General features: G+C 41.4%; 1 protein-coding gene and 1 long non-coding RNA gene across 3 annotated transcripts in view; one reads left to right on the forward strand and one right to left on the reverse strand.

Annotated features, from left to right (window-relative positions):
• ANP32B (acidic (leucine-rich) nuclear phosphoprotein 32 family, member B) overlaps window positions 1-25,845 on the forward strand; it is a 33,926-nt gene that overhangs the window by 3,787 nt on the left and 4,294 nt on the right. The window contains exons 2-5 of one of the 2 annotated variants that reach the window (XM_011993748.1): window positions 9,437-9,586; window positions 13,352-13,474; window positions 19,081-19,270; window positions 25,541-25,659. In XM_011993748.1, the coding sequence (XP_011849138.1) occupies window positions 9,437-9,586; window positions 13,352-13,474; window positions 19,081-19,270; window positions 25,541-25,659 (582 nt within the window). The remainder of the gene's footprint in view (window positions 1-9,436; window positions 9,587-13,351; window positions 13,475-19,080; window positions 19,271-25,540; window positions 25,660-25,845) is intronic. The other variant, XM_011993749.1, reaches the window with a different exon arrangement.
• On the reverse strand, window positions 1,406-2,655 carry LOC105549285. Its single transcript, XR_001007524.1, has 2 exons — window positions 2,370-2,655; window positions 1,406-1,668 (listed from the first exon to the last, which is right to left on the reverse strand). It is a non-coding gene; the product is annotated as an uncharacterized LOC105549285 (long non-coding RNA).

A 25,845-nucleotide genomic window follows, 5' to 3' on the forward strand; every position in this document is an offset into this window, starting at 1 on the left:
CCCCGCGGGGCCTCCCGCCCCGGGCTAAGCGAGCGGCCGGGTTTCGTGCCCTCAGGTGGCTGTGGTTAACGAGTCGCGAACTTGTGGGAATTCGTCGACCAGGGTTCACCTGGTGTGCTCGACGTTTATATCCTTGCTTTCTAGTCTTTGAGGTCACCACTAACGCGGGGTGGGCCGGGCTCCACCGCCCGGCGCTGTCCCTCCCGGAGGGCCCGCGAGGTGGGCCGCTCCGGGGGTTCCGAGATGGAGGGTCGCGGGCGCGCGTTTTTCCGACCTTCCGTCAGACATTTTGTGCCCGCCACGTGCTAGCCTATAGCCGGGGCGTCCAGCTCGCGCCACAAAACTTGAGGAGAGGCGTTCTTGCCTTGGGAAGGTGTTCGTTCCAGACTTTTCCATTGCGGCATAATTGCAAATCCGTAGGATATGGACTAGCTAAAATTAGCCAAAGTGTCTGCGAGAGAAGTACACACGTGGGTCTTCAGAAATGCTTTAAAATCTTGAATTTGAGTTCTTTAGAATATGCTCAAACTAAAGGTCTGTTATAATTCTCGAGTAGTGTTCCCTCTGGGAAATAACAGTTGGCCTGCTGTTCCCCTTAGATGATGATTTCATATATGAAGTAATATTGCTTTAAAAACACATGATCTACAGGTGTTCATTTTTCTTTTTTTTCTTTTTTTTTCTTTTTTTTTTTTTTGGAGACTGAGTCTCTCTTGTGCCCAGGCTGGGGTGCAGTGGCGCTGTCTCGGCTCACGTCAGCCTCCGCTTCCTGGGTTGAAGAGATTCTCCTGCCTCAAACTCCCGTGTAGCTAGGATTACAGGCATGCGCCACCACGCTGGGCTAATTTTGTATTTTTAGTAGAGACCGGGTTTCTCGCTGTTGTTCAGGCTGTTCTGCAACTCTTCACCTCAGGTGGTCCACCTGCCTCGGCCTCCCAAAGTGCTGGAATTACAGGAGTGAGCCACCGCGCCCGGCTGCGTGTTCATTTTTCAAGTAATCAACTTAACCTTCTTGCCAGTCAGGCCAGAGCCATTTAATTCAGTTAAATTAAAACATTTTCTCGGTAATACTATCCACATTTCAAGTGCTCAAACGTGACAAGTGGCTCGTGGGTGCTGCATTGGCAGCACTGGCCTGCAGAATCCACTGGTTTATTAAGTAAACATTTGAAGCCTGAGAAACCATTGAGGTGATGTGGTGCTTTTTGCACTTGGGAGAGTTTGTGAGGCCTTGAGAGAGTGTTGCGGGAGCCAGCTGAGATTGTAGGGGTAGAGGAAGGTTCCCTTAGGGAGATTGAGACCAGTGGGAGTTAGGAACCCAGGTGGACGAATAAAACTTTGACCTAAAACTGAAGGGTTTTCAGGAAAAAATGCTGTAGATTTTGAAGGAAATTCTAAAAGAGAGTTTAAAGTGTTTTTCGCACAGAGGTATCATCTTTAAGGCAGATGAAAAGTTCGGAGATCACTCCCTTAAAATCACGTTCAGCTAGTCACGTGATACCTTATGTGCGATGTGCTGGAACATACCATAAACACCACAGAAATTGGTGGCATGGTCAGCTGTTACACAGTAGGCTTGGCGTCTGGGATCCTGCAGACTTGGCATGTGGGGTAACATGAAGAATCCATTACCCCGTTGAAGGTATACTATTGTATGCATAGGATGCTCTGAAATATACAGCAGTGTCCCATGGTTGACCTTAATGATTTTAAAGTCAAGTGAGATGTAAGAGTGTTTGAAGAGGGCGAATAGGAGTTTAATTGTAAATGTGTTCTTATGTTTAAGACCAGGTGGGCTTTTATTGTGTATGTGGCTTTTTTCTTATTACTGAGGTTTGAAGAAGACCCTAGTAACACTTTTGTTCAATTGGGCTCTTGTGTGTTCTGACTGAGGAAGACAAGAAGGTAAACACAAAAGTGTTACTAGGGTCTTCTTCAGTTCACCTATTACTTAACTATATCCCTATTCCTTATAAACACAAGTTTGCCAATTTCCCTAAGGGATGAGGGCGAGGGATTGTAAAGAAATACTCAATTTTTTTTTTCTAAGTCCAAAACAGCTCTTATAGCAGCAGGGTATATTCTCATAGTGGAACAAAATGGCTTAAGATGGCATTTTAAAGTAATCTTCATGAAGAATGGTGGTTACCGTTTAAAAACATAGACAAGGATAGGAGCTATTTTGCATGACAAGGAAATATTTTATATAAAATATTGGCAGTTCACTGAGAGTAAATTGAACAGTGCTGGAATATACCATATATACACCATGGAAACTGGAGGTCTGGTCAGTAAGATGAGAAGACAGTGACATGCAGTAATTAGATATAAACCACATTTAGTTGTATTCCAAAATTGGAAAAGAATACCTGTTCTTTGTGTGAGATTCTTATCCTTCCAGTAAACTGAACATGTCGCTCTGTTAGAAGCACATTATTAACCATGCATCTGGGGACAATCAGCCTTCCTATCAGCTCTGAGTTTTTCATTCAAAGTTAGAAAGCCAAGCATTTCCTTACTGTGGCTTGCAATCTATGCCCCTGCGAAATGCTGGTGTGCTATTTGCTGGATTGTGACATTTCATCTACCAAAATAAAAGCAGTCTTTACCTAGTCCCAGTTTACTGGGAAAAAATGTAGATTGTCTTTAACTTCCATCTTTTTTTGATCTGCACCCGCTCCCCAGCTTTTGACCTCTTTTGTTGTGTCTACTGTGATGTAATTTTGAGCTCAATCGGATATTCTAATTGGTTGCATAGCAACTAATCGGGGTTTTTTTCCTTGTATAAGTAATACATCTTCATTGAAGAAAATTAGATATAGATAGGCCAAAAAAATTGTAGGTATAGATAAGAAAAAAGAGGATAGACATACATGCCTAACCTACCATCTAGACACTTTAGTGTAGAGTCTACCAGAATGTTTAAATTTTTTCTAAACTTGGTTCATGCGGATAATCTGAATGCTAGCTAGCTTGTTTTGTTTAGAAAAAAATACAGTGAACATCTTTGTGTGTGTCTTTATTTTATAGACTCATTATTAATGTCTGCATAGATCATAATTTAAACATCTCAGGTTGTTCACAGGGATTTTGGCTGTTTTAAATACTGCTGAAATGAACATCTTACAATGTTATTTTTTTCCCCCCTGCCAAATTGCTTTTCAGAATGGTTCCCTTATTTTAATACCCACCAGTAGGGTACTGGTAGGTCTTAAACACATTGGAGAACCACTAATATAAATCCGTTCTCGGCTGGGCACAGTGGCTCATGCCTATAATCCTAGAACTTTGGGAGGCGGAGGAGGGTGGATCACCTGAGGTCAGGAATTCAAGACCAGCCTGGGCAACATGGCAAAACCCCGTCTCCACTAAAAATACAAAAATTAGCTGGGGGTGGTAGCAGGCGCCTATAATCCCAGTTATTCTGGAGGCTGAGGCAGGAGAATTGCTTGAACCTAGGGAGGCAGAGGTTACAGTGAGCCAAGATAGCACCACTTCACTCCAGCACAGGCGAAAGAGTGAGACTCCGTCTCAAAAATAAAAATAAAATAATAAGAAGTTTTATTATTTTGAAAACATTATTTTAAATTAATGGGTAGAAGATTTGAACACTGACTAACTCAGAAGGATGGAAATTGCAAGGATGGCAGGAATTACTTTCTGTATTTTGGGATTATTTCACTTACCATAATAACCAGTATTGTTCTAATTGAAAGAATTGACAACTCACAAAGATCTTTAATTCCTCCATACCCTTTCTTCCTTTTATGGCAGAGACAACTGGTATAGTTGGAGAGCATCACCCCACCAGTTAGGTAAAGTTGATCTTTTTTCATAGTAGCTAGGGGAGTGGCAAATTAGCACATTGAAGAGAATGAAAGGGAAAAACATTTTTCCATCTCCTGTGGCCCCCACCTCCAATCGCTGGGGATATTCCCATGACCTAGACTCATCATAACTTAAAGAAGGACCTCATAGACATTTTGCCATTTAGAACTTAAAATGTGTGTGGTTTTTTTTTTTTTTTTTTAAGAGAGAGAGATAGTGTTATAAATCATTGTTATATCTTCCAATCAGATCTGAAAAGGTATTTGGCCACACTATAGTTCAAATTTTTCAATGAAAAAGTAGTAGGAAACTACTGTTTTGCTGCTAAATGTAGAAAACAAATATAAGAATTAAATAGGAGATAGTACGGATTTTTCATTTTTAAATGTTTACCTTAAATTTGTGTTTGAGAAAAGGCAGGTTTAATTGGAGGATGAAGGAAGAAGAGGAGTGAATTTGGCCCCAAAAGTTAAACTGTCCATCTTCAAGCAGAAGGCCAGTTAACTCTTGGACCAAATAGATCATTATGCACAAATGAACAAGGGCCTGCCTAACCTTTTTTCATTAGATAACAGCTCTGGGAGGATTTGAGATATAAGAAGAAACTAGGACCTTTCTTCTTTGATTAGGACCTTTGGTTTATTCTGAATCTAGATTGGGAAGCTGTGGGATCATCTTGACCCCAGCCCCACTCGGTCTCTCAACCACACTCTTCCCAAGCTGTTACCTCCTTTGCAAGGCAGTTTAGATCTCTATACCCAGGGAGGAATGAAAAGAGATGATGAGGCTTAGTTAGCTCTGTGGAGATCCACTGAGAACCCCAGAGTTGATACAAAGATTGTTTTAAGCTGAAGATATTTGAGATTCAACCGATGCAGAGAGAAGCCTACTTGGAGTTTATCTGGCTAAAAGCAAATACATATCACATACGAGGGAATTCTCCCTTTGGAGTGTGCCTGTTCCCAGGAGAGAGGCCAAGAGTAAATCTCTGGTGGAGGAGGGGGGAGTAGTCTTACGGCCCTAAGAAAACAAAGACCACTCATGTCTATGTAGACAGACATTGTAAACTTGATCTCTCATCTGTTCTGAAAATCCCATTTGTGTTCCCTAAAGAAATCTGTTCTTCCCAAAAAATTTTTCTCCTCCTATCTTTTCCTCTTCTAAGTTAGGTATATAAGCCCTAAATTCTAACTACTCAGTTATCACTGAGCGTGAGTGCACCTGTGTATGTGTGTTGCACGTGTAAATACACTTTTTCTGCACCTCAAATGCCACTTTTCTGCCATTGAAACAATATCCGAGCTCAGAATACCTTTTCATTAAGGTCCTGTTGAGAACTTTCAACGACCTTGAAGTTGGCTGATGGAACATTTAGACCTGCTATCCTTGGGTACAGCCCTGAGTGGGGCCTTCCAGTGGTCTCTGCTTTATGCAGTAATTCCCATTATCCTCTGTGCTTATTCCCAGTGACTCATCTTCTCAATATGCTTCTTGCATTCTGTTCTTGGGGTAGAATGTTTCTTTACATTCTCAGCCTTGCTGGAAAAGTCAAGGGACGTGCCTTTTCTGCCTAGCCCAACAACTCTCTGCCCTATTTATCCCAGTATATCCTATTGCCTCTTACTGGTAGAGGCAATAAAGGTCTCAGGTATTCATTTCCTGAACTTCTCACTCACTTAATAAACTCACTTACATCTCTGTCTATCCTAGCCACTCTCTTGAGGGATACCTCATTTTTAATATACATTTTTACTACTTACAGTTGAACCTTTTTTTTTTTTTTTTCTGAGACAGAATCTTGCTCTGTTGCCCAGACTGGAGTGCAGTGGTGCAGTCTCGGCTCACTGCAACCCTCCGACTCATGGGTTCAAGCATTCTCCTGCCTCAGCCTCCCGAGTAGCTGGGACTATAGGTGCACACCACCATGCCTGGCACATTTCTTTGTATTTTTAGTGGAGATGGGATTTCGCCATGTTGGCCAGGCTGGTCTCAAACTCCTGACCTCAGGTGATCTGCCTGCCTCGGCCTCCCAAAGTGCTGGGATTATAGGCGTGAGCCACCGTGCCCAGCCAAACTTTTTTTTTTTTTTTCTTTTAGCTGGGTCTCTGTCGCTGGGATTGTAGGCACTAGCCACTGCACCTGGTCTTGAACTGTTTTTTTAGTGTTGGCTATTTCTGTCTTTAAGAGCTTGTCTGTCCTTTGTTAGTGTTTCTGCTGGGGTATTTATCTTTTCCTCACTTAGGGTAAAAACGATAGAAGATATCCTCAAGAACAAGATAATGCAAATAGCCAGAATTTCCATAATCGAGAGGTTACAAAAAGTAACAGTCAAATCAGTAAATAATTTTGCAGCGGTTACAATGAACTACTCATTTAAAAGAGAAGTTGATGTTTTAAATAAAGAACTCTTAACTAATAACAGACTCAGATGTTTGTATTCTTTCACTTAGCAATGGATTCTGAAGACACAATCCTAAACACAGAAGACATTTTAAGTAAAGATATGGCATTATTTATGGTAGGGAAAATTGAGCACAAATGTTCAACAGGGAGGATTGTAAAATGATTTATAGTATATCCACACACTGTAATTTCTTTGGCTATTAAAAAATACTCTATGATCAGAAAGTTGGTCCCCTTTATGTCCAGGTTTTCATCTTAGTCCCCCGCAATTGTGTCACAAACCTCTGTACAATATTGCTGACAAACCTGTAACCATTTTTTTCCTCATTCAGCAGTTACGTAGGCTCTTATATAGTGATATAGTGGTAACCGGAATATACATGACCCTGTGATCATGGAGCTTAGTCTAGCAGTGACTTTTTTTTTTTTTTTTTTTTTGAGATGGAGTCTCCTTTGTCACCCAGGCTGGAGTGCAGTGGCACAATCTCAGCCCACTGCAACTTCCGCCTCCCAGGTTCAAGCAATTCTGCCTCAGCCTCCCGAGTTGCTGGGACTACAGGCACATGCCACCATGCCTGGTTAATTTTTGTATTTTTAATAGAGATGGAGTTTCACCATGTTGGCCAGGCTGGTCTTGAACTCCTGACCTTAGGTGATCCACCCACCTTGACCTCCCAGAGTGCTAGGATTACAGGCATGAGCCACCAAGCCCAGGCAACAAACACATTTTTTAACCTGCATTTGAGTCCTCTGGTACTTTTTGATGACGCCTTGCAGTGGTTAAGGTGGAATTTTGCAAGTTGAAAGAAATGTCTTTAAGAGGTGATTTCACTCTGTGAGCTGAGAGGCAGTATGGCTAACTCTAATTCTTCACTTCATTTTTGGCATATTGGTGTGTTTTGTATAACATTTTTGGATTATTTTGGATAGAATTTTAGAAAATCTCCCAAGGTAAATGGGAACATTTTAATTGTATTGCAGTATACTATTTACATGGGTGGGTGATGGCAGGTGACCTCTCTAAAATTTTAATGGTTCGTTGGTTTTATGTTTAGTTTCTTTTTAATACAGAATAAATATATGCTTGTAAAAAATTTATTACAGATATACGTAAACAGCAAAGGTCTCTGACGTTTTCCATTCCCTTTACCCAGAGGTTACTTTCTGGCCATTTATAATGTTCCAAGCCCTAGTCTCTACAACTTCGTGAGGTAGGTTCTATTATCTCCACTTTATGGGAAACTGAGGCACAGAGAAGTTAAGTGACTCAAACAAGGTCACACAAGTTCTGAGTGGCAGAGGAGAACCAGGATTCGATCCCAGGCATCTGTCTCCAGAGCCCAGCTTTTGTCAGAATTGACCTATTGAGTTTTCAGATGTGCTCATTTCTTATCAGAAAAGGGAAGAATGACAGATATCTAAATAAAAGTGGAAGGAAGGGAAGAAGTAAGTGGATGTAAAGAGTAAAAAGGATGCCTGGCTTCTGAAGAGGAAGTAGGGTAGTGAGAAGTGGTTAGGCACTTACTATGTTGTGGGTATTGCTGACTTGAAATCTGTTTCCTTCTCTGTAAATGGGGGAAGGAGAGTGGTGGTAAAAATAATAAATGATTAAGTACTCTATAATTGATAGCAATTACTAGAGTAGCATCATTGGATGTTGTATGAGAGGATGAGGACACTGTTAATAGCTCCTATTCTCTTTTCAGACTATCAGCATCTCCCTACCATACACATGCTTAATTAATGCTATTAAATATGGTAGGTTCACTAAAAGAATGCCTTTGTTGATGCAGTTAGAACGGTAATTTGCATCACTGTGAGTAGATCAAAGTGGACTAAAAAGTTGCAACTTTCAGGATGATCATAGAGCAAGAATGGCAACATGGATTATTGTGGTGGATCTGCATGTAGACTATTAAGTAATCAATATTCAAAAGTTCAGATCATCAGATGTGATACTGTTTTTGAGACGGTGTCTCACTCTGTTGCCCAGGCTAGAGTGCTGTGGCGAAATCTCGGCTAACTGCCACCTCCTCCTCCCAGATTTAAGCCACTCTCCCACCTTAGCCTCCCGAGTAGCTGGGATTACAGGCACTCACCATCATGCCTGGCTAATTTTTGTATTTTTGTAGGGAAGGGGTTTCACCTTGGCCAAACTGGTCTTGAACCCCTGACCTCAGGTGATCTGCCCACCTCAGTCTCCCAAAGTGCTGGGGCTATAGGCGTCAGCCACTGTGCCTGGCCAGATGTGATACTCTTGGATGGACTTAAATTCTGAAAAAGGAGACTGTGTAGCCTGAAAATGAAATTTAATTTATTATCTAGCAGTTCTCTCCTAGAAACTTGCAACACAGGTTGATTTTTGTTTTGAATTAAGGACTCTTGCATCCTGATTTCTTCCCAGTGTCAAGATAATCTTGGCAAAGATTAATAAAACCAGAGTTGGAAAGTGTGTTGGTGCAGAAGCCTCTAGCCAGAATCTCTTAGTGGTCTTGATAGGAAACATAAAGCTTTCCTCTTTTCCAGTGGTCATCTTCTGGGCCTTAAGGTAGAACCAGCCTACAGGGTGTCTTCACTCTGCATTTGCATTTAGATAAAAGCTGCCCTTTGGGGAACAGGCTGGAGAAAAGAAATAAGGGGAATACACTTATTTCACTTATATTTTAAGAACTATACTTTCTGTTTCTGGAAAAATAAAGAGTGTGTTTATACCCATGGAGTAATATTCCATCTTTGAATCTGTCAGTATATTGTTACTGAAGGCTTAATCAGTTTTTATCTTTTTTTTTTTTTTTTTTTTTTGAGGTGGAGTCTAGCTCTGTCGCCCAGGCTGGAGTGCAGTGGCTGGATCTCAGCTCACTGCAAGCTCCGCCTCCCGGGTTCCCGCCATTCTCCTGCCTCAGCCTCCCGAGTAACTGGGACTACAGGCGCCCGCCACCTCGCCCCGCTAGTTTTTTGTATTTTTTTAGTAGAGACGGGGTTTCACCGTGTTAGCCAGGATGGTCTCGATCTCCTGACCTCGTAATCCGCCCGTCTCGGCCTCCCAAAGTGCAGTTTTTATCTTTTTATAACTAAGATCTAGGTCTAAGTAAGAGGCTACCTGTATATATGGGTGTTTTTGCAGGATATTTATGGTAGAAGTTTTTGCATTATTTGTTTTCAATGTGTTTTTGAGCACTTATCCTCTTTTCTTTGTCATCCACAGGTTCGAGAACTTGTCTTGGACAATTGCAAATCAAATGATGGAAAAATTGAGGGCTTAACAGCTGAATTTGTGAACTTAGAGTTCCTCAGTTTAATAAATGTAGGCTTGATCTCAGTTTCAAATCTCCCCAAGCTGCCTAAATTGAAAAAGGTAAGTGCTTTTTCTTTAACAGTAAAAGAGAATGATTCTGGGAAGGGAAAATGTATGATTTTACCTGTAAGGAAGCACTTAGTGTAGCAGAAAGCACATGGCCTTTGGAACTGGGCAGATATGGGATTGAATTCTAGCCCTAGCATTTCCTTGATGGGCGCGCTTCTGCAGGTTACTTAATCTCTCTAAGGCCCAATTTCCTCACCTGTAAACTGGTGATATTACTTCACCTTGCAGAATTGCTATGATGTTTGGAAATAATGTATGTTGGGTGCTCAATAAATAGAAGTTAGGAAGAATAATTACTGTATTTTGTGAGTAATTTATTTGTTAATTGTTATAAAACCAATTCTCTCCTTTCGGAAAAAAGGACCAAATGCTACATAAAAATGTTTTCTCTGGTCATTGCACATTTAACTGTCACAGAGTCCCAGAATGTCAGAACTGGAAGAAACTTTGCTCCTCTAACCCAGCCCCTTATTTTATAGGCACAGCAATAGTCCCAGAAAAGTGTAGTAATTTGCCTAAAGCCACCCACAGAAGTGGTTAGCACTAGAGCCAAAACTAGAACCCATATCTCCTAACCCCCTATCATTTCCATTGTATGGGAAAAGATACGTGGTTATATAAGTCTTGCAGAATTCTCTGCCATTTCAATATTCACTTTACTAGGAAAGTTAAGTTGTACCTTTATTTAAACTAAGGCACACGTAGAAGGAAACGCAGTCAAACTTGGGCAAAGGTAGGTTGTTCCTAGAGCTTGGTTGAGTTCTGAGTGGGACAGTTAGTTTTTTGGTATTGGGGTTTGTTTGTTTGTTGTTGTTTTGCAGGGGGTGGAGTGGGTTAAGTATAATACATGAGGCTGGACATGGTGGCTCATGTCTGTAATCCCAGCACTTTGGGAGGCCAAAGTGGGAGGATCACGTGAGGTCAGGAGTTCGAGACCAGCCTGGCCAACATGGCAAAACCCCTTCTCTACTAAAAATACAAAAAAAAATTAACTGGGCACGGCGGCATGCGCCTGTAGTCCCAGCTACTCGGCAGGCTGAGGCACGAGAATCGCTTAAACCCAGGCGGTGGCTGAGGTTGCAGTGAGCCGAAATCGCGCCACTGCATTCCAGCCTAGGCGACAGAGCAAGACTCTGTCTTGATTTAAAAAAAAAAAAAAAAAAGTATAATACATGAATTAAAAAGTAGAAGTATTTTTTGTTTTGCTTTATTTACCTTGCGTTAGGTAATATTAATAAATGCTCAGGCAGTCTTCATGAGTTTCAGGTGACCGTTTCTGATGAGAAAGAAATTTCCCCTTCTAAGTATATACTAGAGGTTCAAGTATAATCCTTTTATATTTGCATGGTTTATCAGTGACATTGGAAGCGCTGATTAGCCCAGTTAAACATAGGAAAGCTTTTTAGCATCTATTTACATAAACTTGATACTAGCAGATCCTTAGTGTGTGTGTTGTGTTGTTTTCCTAGCATTCTGATTTTCCTGAATTACTCTTGGTCTCTGTAGTCTATAGTCTCAGACTTACTCAGAAATTCAGCCTATCAGTGACCGTTTTTATAGGGACTTTAATAAACCTTTCTGAATTCCGAATAGAGCTTGCTTGAGTTCTGAGGAGGACAGGGTTTTTGTTTTTGTTGGTTTTGGGTGGGCGGGGGCGGGCGTTAAGTTCATGAATTAAAATCTTTTAACATTTAAACATTAATCACTTCACTTATAGGGCTAATGAGAGGGAATCATACTTAAAGGCAGGTTGAGTGTACTCATGATCAATAAGAACTTTATTTTCTTCCTATTCCAGAACACAAACTGGTGTTGTTTTGTTTTGTTTTGTTTTGTTTGTGAGATGGAGTTTAACTCTTGTTGCCCAGGCTGGAGTGCAGTGGCGCCATCTTGGCTCACTGCCACCTCCGCTTCCCACGTTCAAGTGATTCTCCTGCCTCAGCCTCCTGAGTAGCTGGGATTACAGACATGCGCCTCCACGCCCGGCTACTTTTTGTATTTTTTTAGTAGAGATGGGATTTCCACTATGTTGGTCAGACTGGTTTCGAACTCCTGGCCTGAGGTGATCAGCCCACCTCGGCCTCTCAAAGTGCTGGGATTAGAGGTGTGAGCCACTGTGCCTGGCCCAGAAACTGTTTTTAACGAGAAATAAGTACTGAAAAAAAAATTGATGTGTAAATGTCACAAATTTTCTAAATTTACACATCTATTTCATTTCAAAATAAATATGCTAATAAGTGTTTTGGTAGATTGCCTTGTTATTCCTACTCCCTGAGATACACATGTTAAAAGGATATGGATGTTACATGTGTATGTGATATTCTAGCCACATGGTTTAAAACATGGGTGAGGAAAAGTGATCTCTGTTTTTATTTGATTTACTAAAATCACCAATAAAGCTAACACTTGACTCTATTATTTATGGGCTTATGTTTTTAAACTTAGACCATGACTGGGTATTTCACTGAAATATTCCATTGAAAGGAAAAAACTGTTTTGAAATGTTACATTTTCCTCTTCTGAAATATTTAACAACACCTTGAGCAGCTGACTTGTTTTTTTAACTCAGTTTTTCAGCAAATATTCATATTTTTAAAAATTACTCTACTCTGCATTATGTAGTACATTTCATTGCATGGCAAAAACATTATATGAAGCTTTCATGCTATTCTAGGTACGTAGCATAATAAGGAGGACATGGATATTTTGTCTGGCTTCAAATCATAGGCCCACTATGGTAACAGCTGGGTGATCTTGAGCAAGTTTATTTTCCTCATCTGTAAACAGGAGTGGTAATTCTGCCTACCCCATAGAGTTTTTGTGAGATCAGATGAGTTAAGGTGTTTCTAGTGCTTTGAGCAGTGCCTGGCATTTAAATACTATGTAAGGGTTAAAGTTACTATTGTTGTTGCCACTTTAAAAGAGAGAATTAGAACCAGCTGTGTAGCCGAGTTTTCTTGCCTGCAAAAGGAAGAGCTTGAGTTAGATGTTCTTCACAATGCTTTCCAGGCTCCAATTCTTTCTACTCTAAGATTCTAATATTCCTTGGTGAACGCTTATTCCCTCATTGGCACATTACTTGCCTGTGCTACTTGACCTGCAGCTTAGAAATTAGAGTAGGTTCTAATAAAGGCTAGTGCCAGGTTTATGCAAGATGTGGCCTCCAGGGAGCTGGTTTCATAAACCTGAGCCTGTTGACCCATTCCCTTTCCTGAGGTTATGAAGCTTCTTTATGGGCTTGCTTGTAGGGCCCGTCCCTCTCTCATAGCTTTCAGAGCAACATTCCCTGGTGGCTTCCAGGTGTAGAACTCCACAGTGTATGTCAGTATTGTCCAGAAATTAGGTTTCAAGTGGGCATTGCAAGCTTTGAAGGCACACAAAATAAGCTGCTCAGAATGCACAGACTATTAAACCATTTACCCTTTCTGGCAGATATAGGGTATTCCAACTTGTCAAAGGATTCTAATTGGTTTTGACCTACTTTTTAAGTTAGAAAATTTATTTGCTGATGTTAGAAACCAGTTCTTGAGTAAGCTGTTAGTAGCAGCTGATTAGGAAAACACAATACTTCTGACCTTTCCTTCTCCTGTTAATTATTTGGATTTAAACAAAATGAACACGCATGCCCTGATAGAAATATGGATCATTTGATCTTGATACATATTTGAGAACTATATTGGTTACTTATAATACCTTAAATGATTTGTTTTTCTCTTTGTGTATTTGTGTTTGTGCTGTATCCATTTTCTCTTGCAGCTTGAACTCAGTGAAAATAGAATCTTTGGAGGTCTGGACATGTTAGCTGAAAAACTTCCAAATCTCACACATCTAAACTTAAGTGGAAATAAACTGAAAGATATCAGCACCTTGGAACCTTTGGTAAGTAACCGAGAATTTGGAAACTGGGATTTACTGGTCATTTTCATTTTCATATTTCTTTATAGTGGGGGGGGAATTACTGGCAATAATAATTGGTTGAGAAAGTGGTGGTTTTTTACTTTTTATAGAAGTCCCAATTTTAAAGATCAGGGCCTCTCTAATTAGATGTATTCTTGTAACTTTGCTCTCTCCCTGCCTGATATTGTGGTGGCATCCTTCAGAAGAGCATTTTTGGGGGTATTTTGTTTTGGGTCCACTTTTGAAATTTATATATTGACTGTATAGCCTTAAACATGTCTCTTAACAATTTTTTCCCCCAGACTGGCTAAGCCATTATGCACTTTTATACTCTAACAGAAAAGGCTATTTATGTTGTGTGGCATGCCTGAATTGTAGATGGAACAATCAAAGACAACTCCATTTTAAGCTTTAAGTCATCTAATTCATGATCTTGTATTCTAGCTGGATTACTGTTGCCTAGAGTTTTGCATGGAAACCCCAAGATCATCCTCAGTCTTACATATTGGGATAAGATATGAAAAGCTAAGTTTTAGTGCCACTTGGGTTTTAGACTTGCTGTGTGACCTTGGGCAAACTGCTTCTTCTCTCTGGGCCTCAGTTTCCTCATTTATAGCAGGGAGGATAATAATCCCTGCCTTACTTACCTCACTTAGGAGTTCTGAGAATAAGATAAAGTAATGTATTTACTTTGCTTTGTAAGTTAATGTACTTACTTTGCTTTTTGTCCAGTTTGTGTGGAAGTTGTGGTGGCCAGAAAAGGGCTTCCAGAGGCAGGGGGCTTAATGCAGTTTGTAGGGCAGCCCCGTAGGCTGTGCTATTTGGCAGAGGGTTATGTAGCATATAGGTGTCTTTCAGAGTCCAGAAGAGACCCTAGAGGGTGAGACATTTCTTCTCTGTTGTCTCTATTCTGATGTCAGAGTATATTAAAATATGTGGATTTCACATCACTTGTATAGAATGCTCTGTTGATACTTCAGGGGAAGACAGAGTTAAATTGTAGCTTCTTTTATAATGAAGAGGACTTCCTGACAAGAGTTAGAAGATCTTTTCCTTCCTAAACAGTTTGAGACTGCTCCAATACAGATTTAATCACCTTTTACTGAGTCTCTTTGTGTGTGTGTAATATATGTATTCTTTTAGAGAGGTCTCACTAGGTTAGGCCAGGCTGGTCTTGAACTCCTGCCTGCAAGTGATCCTTCCACCTCGACCTCCCAAAGTGCTAGGACTACAGGCCTGAGCCACCATGTCTGGTTGAGTCTCTTTAGTTTTACATTTCATTAAGTTGTCCATATTTAAGAACTCATATTTCTCATAAATGTAATGCCTCACTAATGCTCCATGCATTTTGCCCTTTTTCCTATTACAGGTATACCCAGATACTTAGGCTCTTACAGTTTCATTCATTTCCTTCAAACCAACCCCCATTTCTAGTATTTAAGCCAACATTTACTGACTTTTGCTGCATCCAAGGACATGAACATTTGCCCACTGTATCCTTATATAACCCAGGGAAGAGAGAATGACTGTCCTCTTTTTAGAGATGAGGAAGCTGAGTTTAGAGAATGTAGATAATTGTTCGGGACAAATGGTAGAGTAGGGATTCAAATCTAAGTCTAGGCTGGGCACGGTGTTTCACGCCTGTAATCCCAGCACTTTGGAAGGCCGAGGCGGGCAGATCACTTGAGGTCAGGAGTTTGAGACCAGCCTGGCCAACATGGTAAAACCCATCTCCACTAAAAATGCAAAAAATTACCCAGGCGTGGTGGCAGGCGCCTGTAATTCCAGCTACTTGGGAGGCTGAGGCAGGAGAATCACTTGAACCCAGGAGGTGAAGGTTGCAGTGAGCTGAGATCATGCCTCTGCACTCCAGCCTGGGTGACAGAACGACACTGCATCTCAGAAAAGAAAAAAAAAAAATCAAAGTCTGCTGTGCTTTCCATAGCCCTTGGGACCTGTTCTTCTCTTTCCACCTGTACATTTATTTCATGCCCAAATTTCCTTAAGCTGGGAATTCCAACAGGAGCACCAAATTTTAATTGCTGATGCTTTCCCATTCAGATGGGCTACACTAAGCCTTTGTTTATTGGTTAGTGACAGACATACTAATCCTAGGTTGTTGTGAGCATAAGAAACCCTTCTCCTCCCGCCCCCTGTTTTTTCCCCCTCGTTTGATTTTTAAAGAACAGAGTAGCAGGCAGTACCTTTTCACTGTTGGCCAGTTGATGACTGGCCATTACCTGATTCTCGTGGCAGCCTGAATCCTCTGATGATCAGAAGCCTTTTTCAGTGTTGTAGCACACAGCAATGGAGCAGAAGCAAATACTGTGTGGGAGTTGTTTGTTTGCTTAAGTTTTTTCCTGATCTGGTCAGTAATGTATAAGAGGACCCTCTGGTGGCTGTGAAAGTCTCAGTCCCCCAGGATAGTGAAGGATGAAAAGTAATCTTGGTTGTGTTCACCATTTTTAGAGGATCTGCTATACCCATACACTTACTGGGTGCTTTAGGCATGTTTTATTAGTAATTGTCAAAAAAAAAAACTTGGCTACAAAGTGGATAGAAGTAGCATGGCCCTTATTTTATACTGAGGAAGCTAAGGCTTGGGTGAGGCTGAATCCCTTGTCCAGAGTCACACACCCTGTGGCAGAGCCACAGGGCTGCACACCAGAGCTATTTCGAAAAGCCTGGGGTCCCGCCATTCTGCTGTACTTGGCACTGAGATTCCTGGTGGTGCTAGGTTGGTCTCCTGAAGTTCTAACTTGGAGAAGGTGAAGGGGGGAGAAGTTGGGTCCATTTTGACTTCTGGCAGTATTCTTCAGTGGGGAAAAACACCATCCTCATCCTCATTAACCACATACATTTTGAACACCGTCTACTTTGAGCCCAGTTCTTACAGTCAATGCAATGATTGTGAATGCCTCTGCTTGCTACAGGGACATTAATCGAGAGACAAAGAAGGCATCAATTCAAACTTCCTTGGACACCTTTTTTAAGAGACCTGGGCCATCCAAACCATCCCCCAAAGCCCTTCTAAATTCTAAGAAGGCAAGCAAAATTATTGTTAATAAAATGTTTAATGTTTATTATGGCTAGCCTATTAGCTTACATCAAATTTCTGGTATGGTAGAGTTGTAATTTTTTCTATCAGTATTTACAGATTACATTGGGATCCTGAATAATCTGTGTATAGTGTATTTTGTGCCTATTGGGCCTTAAAGCACAATTTTACTACTTTCAGCAGTTCCAGAGCACTATAGTTATTTGGGATTTTTGTTGTTTTCTTGCTTTCATTTCATTTTTCAACCTACTGATTGGCATGTCCAAATTGTTTGATAAGGGGTGCTTTGCCAGGAAGTAGCCAGAAATCTCACATAATTGTACAGTTTCGGAAACAGGAGCGCCTTGGAGGCCCTGTATACTGGAAGAGTCAGTGAAACTAGATAGAGAAATGACTTTTGGTATTAAAAAGCATTAGATAAATATCAGAGGTTGTATGTGTTTTTGTGCACCTATTTCTAGGAAATAATTCTGAAATATAAATGGCTCATTCCTTTTAAGTGGAGAATTTTTAGAGTGAACCTTTTTGGAAAAGCTGCCTGAAGCTGACACTCTAGCTGGCATCGAGTCAGTCTTTGTGAAGAGAAAGCCAGTATGCTAGCTAGCTGTCTGGGGTGGCATTGCAGCATTTTTTCCTCTTTGGCAAGAAGTCATACCTGGGCTTCTGGAAGTCAGGGCCTGACTGGAAGGAAACCTAATCTGAAAATTACATGTTACAAAAGCAGCTCTATGACCAGAAGGGCTGGGGACAGCTTTCTTAAGAGGTCAAGGAACTGACTATATAAGCACATTGTTTGGTCCACAGACTCTTGGATCATTGTACAATTTATGTTTTGAGGCGTGCAACGTTTGCCTGTTGCTGTAACCCTGCTGCGTGTTCCCTGCATGAATAAAACAAGTGTGGGAGCCTCTTTCTTGATCAAGAAGATCAAGTTTCTTCATGTACAGGGGTCAGTAGCCCTTTTCTCTAAGGGCCAAATAGTAGGTTCATTTGGCTTTATAGCTTGTTTATATAGTCTCTGTCACAACTAGTCTGCTTGGCCATTTTAGCACATAAAGAGCCATACATAAATAAATGAGTGTGACTGTGTTCCAGTAAAGCTTATTTTACAAAAACAAGTGGTGGGCCAGAATTGGCCACTGGACCACTGGTTCCCAACCCCTGCTCTAGAGCCTTGAGGCAGATTTTCATATCATTTTATATCTTCTCAGAACTACATAGATACCTTGAGTTCTGAAAATAAGGTTTTGTTTTGTCTGCCTTTCTTCTCAGGTCGTTGTGAGTGTTGTAACAGCTTTCCTAATAAAGCAGCAAAGCCTGTTAAGCATCAACATTTATTTTTTAGAAATTATTTCATGTGGAGGTCCTCTTAATGTTTGTTTGGGTGTTTTTAGTACTCTTTTCTTAGAGAATACCAAGGATTTTCTCTTGATTCAGAACCATTAAAGGTTGTGTCTGTGAAGCTATCTAAATATATGTACTTACTACTCCTATTCTGGAAGGCACCAGGCTATGTGCTACTTCACATTGGGTTTGCCTTTCATAGGCTGCTCCCTCTTCTATCTACAAGGGTCTACTGTCGCTTCCTATTGCTATCTCCTGACTTGCCTATAGTGTAGTCTCTTAATTTACCCTTAATCAAAACTTAATAGACCTGGGATTGAAATACTAGTACACGTAATAAATGAAGATCTGAGTAAATACATAGACATTTTCCAGTGCACTTTGACTACTCAGAAAACTTAGGCCACCTTTTTATAGCTTAACTGTTTTTAGATAGATGAAACTGATGGTTCCAAAGAAATAAGGTATTGCAACAAAATTTCAAGGTATGGTAAATAAAATCTGAAGAACTTCACATCATAGGAGTCTGGTAACATGTCAGTCTTTTCCCCAAACGTTGAAAAAGAAGAGTGCAATGTTTCTCCCTATTTCTGAAGTTTCAACTCTGCGCCCCTCTGCTTTTTCCCCAGCCTGTATTGACTCCTGTCTTCCCTGAAAATAGCTGCATTGCCACACTTTATATTTTATTTCATTCTCTAGTGTTTCATGTCTGTGCCCTAAGTAAAATTGTAAGCACCCTGAGATTGTGTTATAAATCTCTGAATTTTTCTCTATACTACCACCCTAGAACATTAAAGACTGCTTGATACCCAGGAAGTTCTTAATGGCCATTTGATTACTCGAATGTTAACATTTGTTTCAGCTAAATTTATTAAACTGTTTGATTGTCTCATACTGTGAAAATAACTGGATTTAATAAAAATTATTTTCAATTTATATTGCTTTAGACTACTACGCTGCCAGAAAAACACATAGTTCTCTGGGAGAGTAGATAAAGGAAGAGAGGGACTAAAGTCCAGTAACCTAATATAAAGGTTGCAAAAGACTTGATGTGTTTTTTTGTATAAGAGACTGAATGGGTAGCAGGAATCGAATATAGAGCCTAGAATTTTACCTCTTCAAGAGATGGGTTTGTTACTTATATTCCTTTGGTTTAGGAGTTGTGGTTTTTGATCCTTTTCTTCAGAAAAAGTTAGAATGTCTGAAAAGCCTGGACCTCTTTAACTGTGAGGTTACTAACCTGAATGACTACCGAGAGAGTGTCTTCAAGCTCCTGCCCCAGCTTACCTACTTGGATGGCTATGACCGAGAGGACCAGGAAGCACCTGACTCAGATGCCGAGGTGGATGGTGTGGATGAAGAGGAGGAAGATGAAGGTGAGTAAGCTCAGCATCCAGTGAACCTGATGTCTGCCTTTCAAAGCATCTGATAAAAGCTATTGGATGTTGGCCGGGTGCAGTGGCACACACCTGTAATCCCAGCACTTTGGGAGGCCAAGGTGGAGGGCATTGCTTGAGCCCAGGAGTTTGAGACTAGCCTACGCAACATGGCAATACCTTGTTTCTACAGAAAATAGAAAAAAAAATTAGCCAGGTGTGGTGGCACATACCTGGAGTCTTAGCTAGTCAGAAGACTGGAGGCTGAGGTGGGAGGATCACTTGAACCTAGGAGTTTGAGGCTATAGTGAGCCATGATTGTGCCCCCACTGCACTCCATCTCAGAAGACAGAGAGGCTGCCTCAAAAAAAAAGCTACCTTTGGGAGGCCGAGATGGGCGGATCACGAGGTCAGGAGATCGAGACCATCCTGGCTAACACGGTGAAACCCCATCTCTACTAAAAAAAATACAAAAAACTAGCCGGGCGAGGTGGCGGGCGCCTGTAGTCCCAGCTACTCGGGAGGCTGAGGCAGGAGAATGGCATAAACCCGGGAGGCAGAGCTTGCAGTGAGCTGAGATCCGGCCACTGCACTCCAGCCTGGGCGACAGAGCAGACTCCGTCTCAAAAAAAAAAAAAAGCTACTAGATGTTCTTACTATTGAGGAAAAGTGTGTGTGTGCGCACACGCGTGTGTGTGTATTTTTTTTTAATGTAGGCATTCCATTAAATTGATAGCTTAGGCCTATTTCATAAGACCCTGGCCTCAATGGATCCTCCCACCTCAGCCTTCCCAAGTGGTGGGATTACAGGGATGAGACACTGAATCTGGCCCGGGAAGCATCTCCTGAAGCCTACAAGCTAGGTTAGGATGCTGTGCATATTAAACTGTAAACCCCTTACTCTTACAGGCTTGCCACTCTGCTCTTCTCAAGTCTTCCTACTTCAGGGGTCTTCAACCCACAGGCCACAGACTGGTACCGCTCCATGACCTGTTAGGAACCAGGCCGCATGAGCAGTGGGGAAGCCTCATCTGTATTTACAGCCACTCTCTGTTGCTCATATTACTGTCTGGGCTCCACCTCCTGTCAGATCAATAGTGGTTGGTATTAGATTCTCATAGGAGCGCAAACCCTGTTGTGAACTGCACATGTGAGGGGTCTAGGTTGTGTGCTCCTTATGAGAATCTAATGCCTGATGATCCAAGGTGGAGCTGAGGTGGTGATGCCAGTGCTGGGGAGTGGCTGCAAATACAGATTAACATTAGCAAAGAGGTTTGACTGTACAGAGATCATAATCAATTGCTTGCAGACTCATCAAACCCTATCTGTGAGTGGCAAGTGACAATTAAGCTTCACCTGGTGGCAGGCTTTATAGTGGCAAGTGAGTTGGTGTACTTCAGTTGTACAGCTGCATCTGGTGACAGGCTTTAAGTCAGAATCTGATGCTTATTTTAGTCCGTGCCTGGCCTGCCCATTTTTTTATTTACCACTTCCATCCGCACCTCTTTCCTGCACTGCGTATTCGTCTTAAGTCACAGTTTTGGTAGGCCCACAAGCTAGCCCTATCCAACATGAGTAAAAAACGTCGCTGGAGAACTTCTTTGTAAAGGGGGAAAGATCCAATAATGAGACAGCAGAAGACAAGACTGCCAATGAAAAGAAAGCTTCATTGAAAAGAAAATACCAAGAGTGCTACTTAAATTACAGGTTCATTGCAACAGACGATTCACATTCTCCAAGCCCACTTTGTATAATATGTGGCAACCAGCTATCCAATAAAGCCATGAAACCTTCGAAACCGCTTCACTGGTTGGGCACAGTGGCTCACGCCTATAACCCCAGCAGTTACGGAAGCCGAGGTGGATCACCTGAGGTCAGGAGTTCAAGACCAGCCTGGCCAACATGGGGAAACCCCGGCTCTACAAAAATACAAAAATTAGCCAGGCATGGTGGTGCACACCTTTAGTCCCAGCTTCTCTGGAGGCTGAGGCATGAGAATTGCTTGAACCTGGGAGGCAGAGGTTGCAGTGAGCTGAGATTGCGCTGCTGCACTTGAGCCTGGGCGATAGAGCGAGACTCCATCTCACATACACACAAAAAAAGTTGCTTCACCACTTGGAGACCAAGCACCCTGCATTTAAAAGACAAGCCTTTGGAGTTTTTCAAAAGAAATAAATGTGAACATGAAAAACAGAGGCAATTATTGAAAGCTTCCACTTCATCAAATGTGACTACACTGAGAACATCTCATTCTTAGTGGCCAACTGCATTGCTAAAGCAAAGAAGTCCTTAACTAACTGCATTGCTAAAGTACGCCCTTTACTATTGAAGAGTTGATCCTGCCTGTTGCTAAGGACATTTGTCGTGAACTTTTAGGAGAGGCTGCAGTTAAGCTGCAGTTCAAAAGGTGGCACGTGTTCCTCTTTCGGCTAGCACCATAACTAGATGAATTGATGAAATAGGAGAGGATATTGAGGCACAGTTGTTAGAGAGGATTGATGAGTCACCGTGGTACGCAATGCAGGTTGATGAGTCTGCCAGTGTTGACAACATGGCAACAATGCTTGTTTTTGTGCGATATATTTTCAGGAGGATGTGCATGAGACTATGTTATGTGTACTTCGTTGCCAACCAACACCACAGCTGCAGAACTATTCAAGTCTTTTGAATGATTACATATCAGGAAAACTGAATTGGTCATTTTGTGTCGTATATGCACAGATGGAGCGGCTGCCATGGCTGGACGGCTTTCTGGTTTACTACTCGAGTCAAAGAGGTCACTTCTGGATGTGAGTCTATGCACTGTGTCATCCTTAGAGAAATGCTGGCTAGCTGACAGATGTCACCTGAACTTAACATTTTGCAGGATGTGATTAAAATTATCAACCACATTAAAGTACATGCCCTTAACCCATGTCTGTTCACGCAGCTCTGTGAGATGGATGCAGAGAATACTTCTCTTACACAGAGAAGCGAGGTGGCATTCTAAAGGTGGATCACTGGCCAGAGTTTTTGAGTTACGAGTCCTGCTCCAGAGATTTCTTTTAGAATTAACAGTCACCACTAGCAGAACATTTTAGTAACAGAATAAGTGGTAAAACTTTTTTTTTTTTAAATTCAGGGGTTCACGTGCAGGTTTGTCACATAGATAAACATGTGCCATCCCATCACCTAAGTATTAAGCCCACTGTCCATTAGCTAGTCTTCCTGATGCTGTCCCTTCCCAGCCCCCACTTACAAGTGAGAACATACGTTATTTAGTTTTCTGTTCTGAGCATTGGGATTTTTGACATGTTTCAAACAGTAGCAGTGATTTTGAAAGAGACTGAGCCAGGGCCGCCTTTCTCGCAGCTGGTGCATGATCATCTATCTCAGCTTTCAAAAGAGTTTGAGCATTACTTCCCAACCACAAAAGACCCCAACCTGGGAAGGAATGGATCCACGACCCATTTGTGAATAAGCCAGGTCAATTCACTTTGTTCATGCTTGAAGAGGATCAACTGGTTGAGATCACAAATGGCAGTGGCCTTAAAAGTATGGTTTGAGATAACTTCAAAATCTCTATATTCTGGATTAAAATCAAGGTGAAATATCCTGAGATTGCCAAAAAAGCACTGAAAAACCTGCTTCCATTTCCAATATCCTATCTTTGTGAAGCAAAGGTTTCTGCAGTGACAGCAGCCAAAACAAGATTATGGAGTATACTGGACATAAGCAGCACACTTCGGGTGTCAGTGTCTCCCATTGCCCCCAGATGGGACTGTCTAGTTGCAGGGAAAACAAGCTCAGGGTTCCCAATGATTCCACATTATCATGAGTTGTGTATCATTATATGCTACAATGTAATAATAGAAATAAAGTGCAGAATAAACACAATGCATTTGAATCATCCTGAAACCATCCCCCGACCCACAGGCTGTGGTGGAAACATTGTCTTCTACAAAACTGGTCCCTGGTGCCAAAAAGGTTGAGGACCACTGTCCTACTGTACTACAGTCATCATCTTGGGTAAATCTCTTGATTCATAAGGCCTGACACTTAGTAGGTACTTGGTACCTGTTTGTTATTGCCAACTATAAATAAAATAGCTTTCCCTTCCATTGACATATGACCAGAGTTTAAAAAGGTAATGATTTCAAATAACTATATGTTAGATTCCATTTTTCATTCACAAGGGAAAGAATCTCTGATCATAACATAGAATTAAAAGATGATTTTCAGTAGTTTTGGCATTTGACCCAGGATGTTTACATATTTTACAGATTTACTGATTTTAAGAAATAACTAATACTTCCTACCCAAGATATCACTCCTGTTAAGTTTGTGTTTTCTTTGCATGCTGAGTTTGTTTACTCTCAGTCGCTCTTAGAATAAAACACTTCTTGCCTCCAGGTGGCTTAGAGCAGCAGTCTCCAACCTTTTTGGCACCAGGAACTGGTTTCATGGAAGACAGTTTTTCCACAGATGCGGGAAAGGGGTTGGGGGCAGCAGCTGAATGGTTTTGAGATGAAACTGTTCCACCTTACATCAGGCATTAGATTCTCATAAGGAGTGCACAGTCTAGATCCCTCCCATGCGCAGTTCACAATAGAATTTGCACTCATGAGAATCTAACAGGTGATGTGACAGGAGGCAGAGCTCAGGTGGTAATGTTCACTGGCCTGCTCTTCACCTCCTGCTATGCGGCCCAGGCCACGGACCAGTGCCAGTCCTGGGAGTTGGGGACCCCTGGCTTAGAGGAAGCAGAATGATTAGTTTTCACATCAGTAAGTATAAATACCTCTTTTCTTTAAAAATTAGCACATACAGCAGAAATTATCAAGAAGATAGAGGAAGAAAAGAAGGAGGTTGGGTGCAATTAATGGAAGCATTTTTGCAGTTTTTTTTTTTTTTGAAGCATATTGAGACAGGCAAAAATTAATGAGTTATAAGGTGGTAAAATGGACAGAGAATAGGACATCTCACCTACTTCCAAATGTTATGTCCCTTTGTCCCTTCTGTAATTTTTCCATTTTTCCTAAAAACCGTTTGTGCTTGTTGTCTATTTAAGTTCACCTCAAGAACAGCCACATGTGCAAGAGCCGGTAAAGGACATTCCTTGGAAGGTGGGGGGCAGTTCCTGAGAGCAAAGATGGATCAGCCAACAAATACTGGAGCATTTCCTGTGTGCCAGGCACTATGGAAAATAGTGATTTAAAAAAAAAAAAAAAAAAAAAAGATTCCTACCCTCTTGGACCTCACAGAGAAATGGTTATATATTTTTTTAATCATAAATAGGCTGTGTATGGTGGCTCACACTTGTTATCCTAACACACTTGGGAAGGGTGAGGAAGGATGATTGCTGGAATCCAGGAGTTCAAGACCAGCCTGGGCAACATAGCCAAACCCCATCTGTACAGAAAAAAATTGTTTTAAATTAAAAATCGTAAATAATAATTGCAAGTAAGCAAAGTGTGTTGTAATGGATAAGCACCACATACTCATGGTGAGAGCCTATGACCTGACATTGGGAGGTCTGGTGAGTAAGACTGCCTAAGGAAGTGATGTTGACTGAAACTCCAAGGTGGAGTCAGAGTTAGCCAAGCAAAGAGGATGGAAAGAGCATGCAGAGACCAGGAGGTAGGTGAGAGCATGGTGAGCTCTAGGACCCAGGAGAAGCAAGAACTGCCACACTAGCGGTCTGCACAATCAGGTAGAGATGCAGGTGCCTCTCAGCCTCCTGTCCCCTGAGTCACGGGGTTATTATGGGTGTTTCTCAGGTTCCTGATTTGAGCAGCTGACTGTGACTGGTGGTATCATTACCCAAGAGAAGGTACATGATTTTTTTTTTTTTTTTTTTTTTTTTTTTTTTTTACTTTTTACTGTGAAAAATTTCAGACAGTGATAAAGGTAAAAATAATAGCGAAACAAACCCCCATGTTCTTATCACTCAGCTTCAGCAATTATTGGTCATAGCTGATCTTGCTTTATTCCTGCATACCCTTCCCTTCTTCCCCACTCTATATTATTTTGAAGCAAATCTTAGCCATTGTATCATTTCATCAGCGAGAATTAAAGTGTTTATCCTGTCTGCCAGGACTTCTAGCCCTCTTGATTTTATGGGACTGTATTGGACAAAGGGACTGAGCTTTATCTCGTAGTAGAAAGAAAGTGACTGCAGTTCGTGGCTTTACCAGGATTTGTTCTGTGAGCCAGCCCACAGATCGTCCATACCTTGTGCCCTGTGGAGCATCGAGGATATTTAATGAATTCCTTTTGGACTATTTTCAGAAGGAGAAGATGAGGAAGATGAGGAGGATGAGGATGGTGAAGAAGAGGAGTTTGATGAAGAAGATGATGAAGATGAAGATGTAGAAGGGGATGAGGATGACGATGAAGTCAGTGAGGAGGTCAGTGCAGCTGTTTTCTACCCTGCTTCCTATTTGTAATTACAACAAAAGTGGGGGTTTCAAAAAGATGACAAAAGAAAAGAAAAACACCTTTTGAAGAAAGTAGTATACCTGTGAATACATTTACAATATGAATCCGGTTAATTTAGTTTTTGTCTGCCTTTAAATAACTACTAAGTGGAATGC

This window comes from Mandrillus leucophaeus, unplaced genomic scaffold, assembly GCF_000951045.1.
Source record: "Mandrillus leucophaeus isolate KB7577 unplaced genomic scaffold, Mleu.le_1.0 Scaffold433, whole genome shotgun sequence".
Taxonomy (NCBI): domain Eukaryota; kingdom Metazoa; phylum Chordata; class Mammalia; order Primates; family Cercopithecidae; genus Mandrillus; species Mandrillus leucophaeus.